Source organism: Penaeus monodon, chromosome 23, assembly GCF_015228065.2.
Source record: "Penaeus monodon isolate SGIC_2016 chromosome 23, NSTDA_Pmon_1, whole genome shotgun sequence".
Taxonomy (NCBI): Eukaryota; Metazoa; Arthropoda; class Malacostraca; order Decapoda; family Penaeidae; genus Penaeus; species Penaeus monodon.
The window spans coordinates 20,551,078-20,551,749 of NC_051408.1; the positions used below are offsets into that span (position 1 = coordinate 20,551,078).

The 672-nt window shown below is 57.0% G+C and overlaps 1 protein-coding gene across 1 annotated transcript in view; it reads right to left on the reverse strand.

Annotated features, from left to right (window-relative positions):
- The window catches only part of LOC119588173, a gene marked incomplete in the record, with an annotated part of 39,156 nt that overhangs the window by 31,225 nt on the left and 7,259 nt on the right, over window positions 1-672 (reverse strand). The window contains 1 exon segment of the mRNA XM_037936875.1: window positions 4-409. Coding sequence (XP_037792803.1) covers window positions 4-409 — 406 coding nt within the window.

Below are 672 nucleotides of genomic sequence, written 5' to 3' on the forward strand. Positions count from 1 at the left end.
GACCCTATCAAGCCGCCGCTCCTAAGGAGGACGGCCTCGCTCTCTTCGGGGTTGGGGGACGCCTCCTTCGAGGGATCCTGCACCCCGAGGCGACGAGGCATGCTGTCAAACCTGGCTAGACTGGGGGAGTCAGTGTCGAGGAGCGCGGCGCCATCACTACCTTGAAACGCCGTCGTGTTGTCCTCCGGCTGGAAATGCCCGCTGCCCACTGCCGACGCTGCCACGCCTGGCGACGCGGCGCTCTCCTCCAGGCCGGCTGAAGGCGTTGCAGCGTTCGCGGGGGCATTCGGGGCGTCCTGCAAGACGTCCTGCGAGTCCGACGAGAGATGGGGCAAGACGCGAGGGCCGCTCTGCAGCGTCCTTCCTCCCGCCCCGCCCACCAAACTGCTGTTACTTCGGCCGTCCGTCACTGCGAGGGAGAAAGAACACGCGGGTTAGCACCGTTTTCTTTAAAGCAAAACACAACTGTTTTCCCCAGCCCTCCATAACTACAGGAAATAATTATAATAGGATTTCTTGTGATTTTTGGCCCAACGAAAAATGTATATTTGCAGCCTTACAATTACATGAGGGTTGGTATAACTATTGACAGAGAACTTAGCAAGCCATGAGTGCGAGCTAAACTGGCAATAACGAAGCATGATGAGAACGGATGACGAATGTGAGATTTAC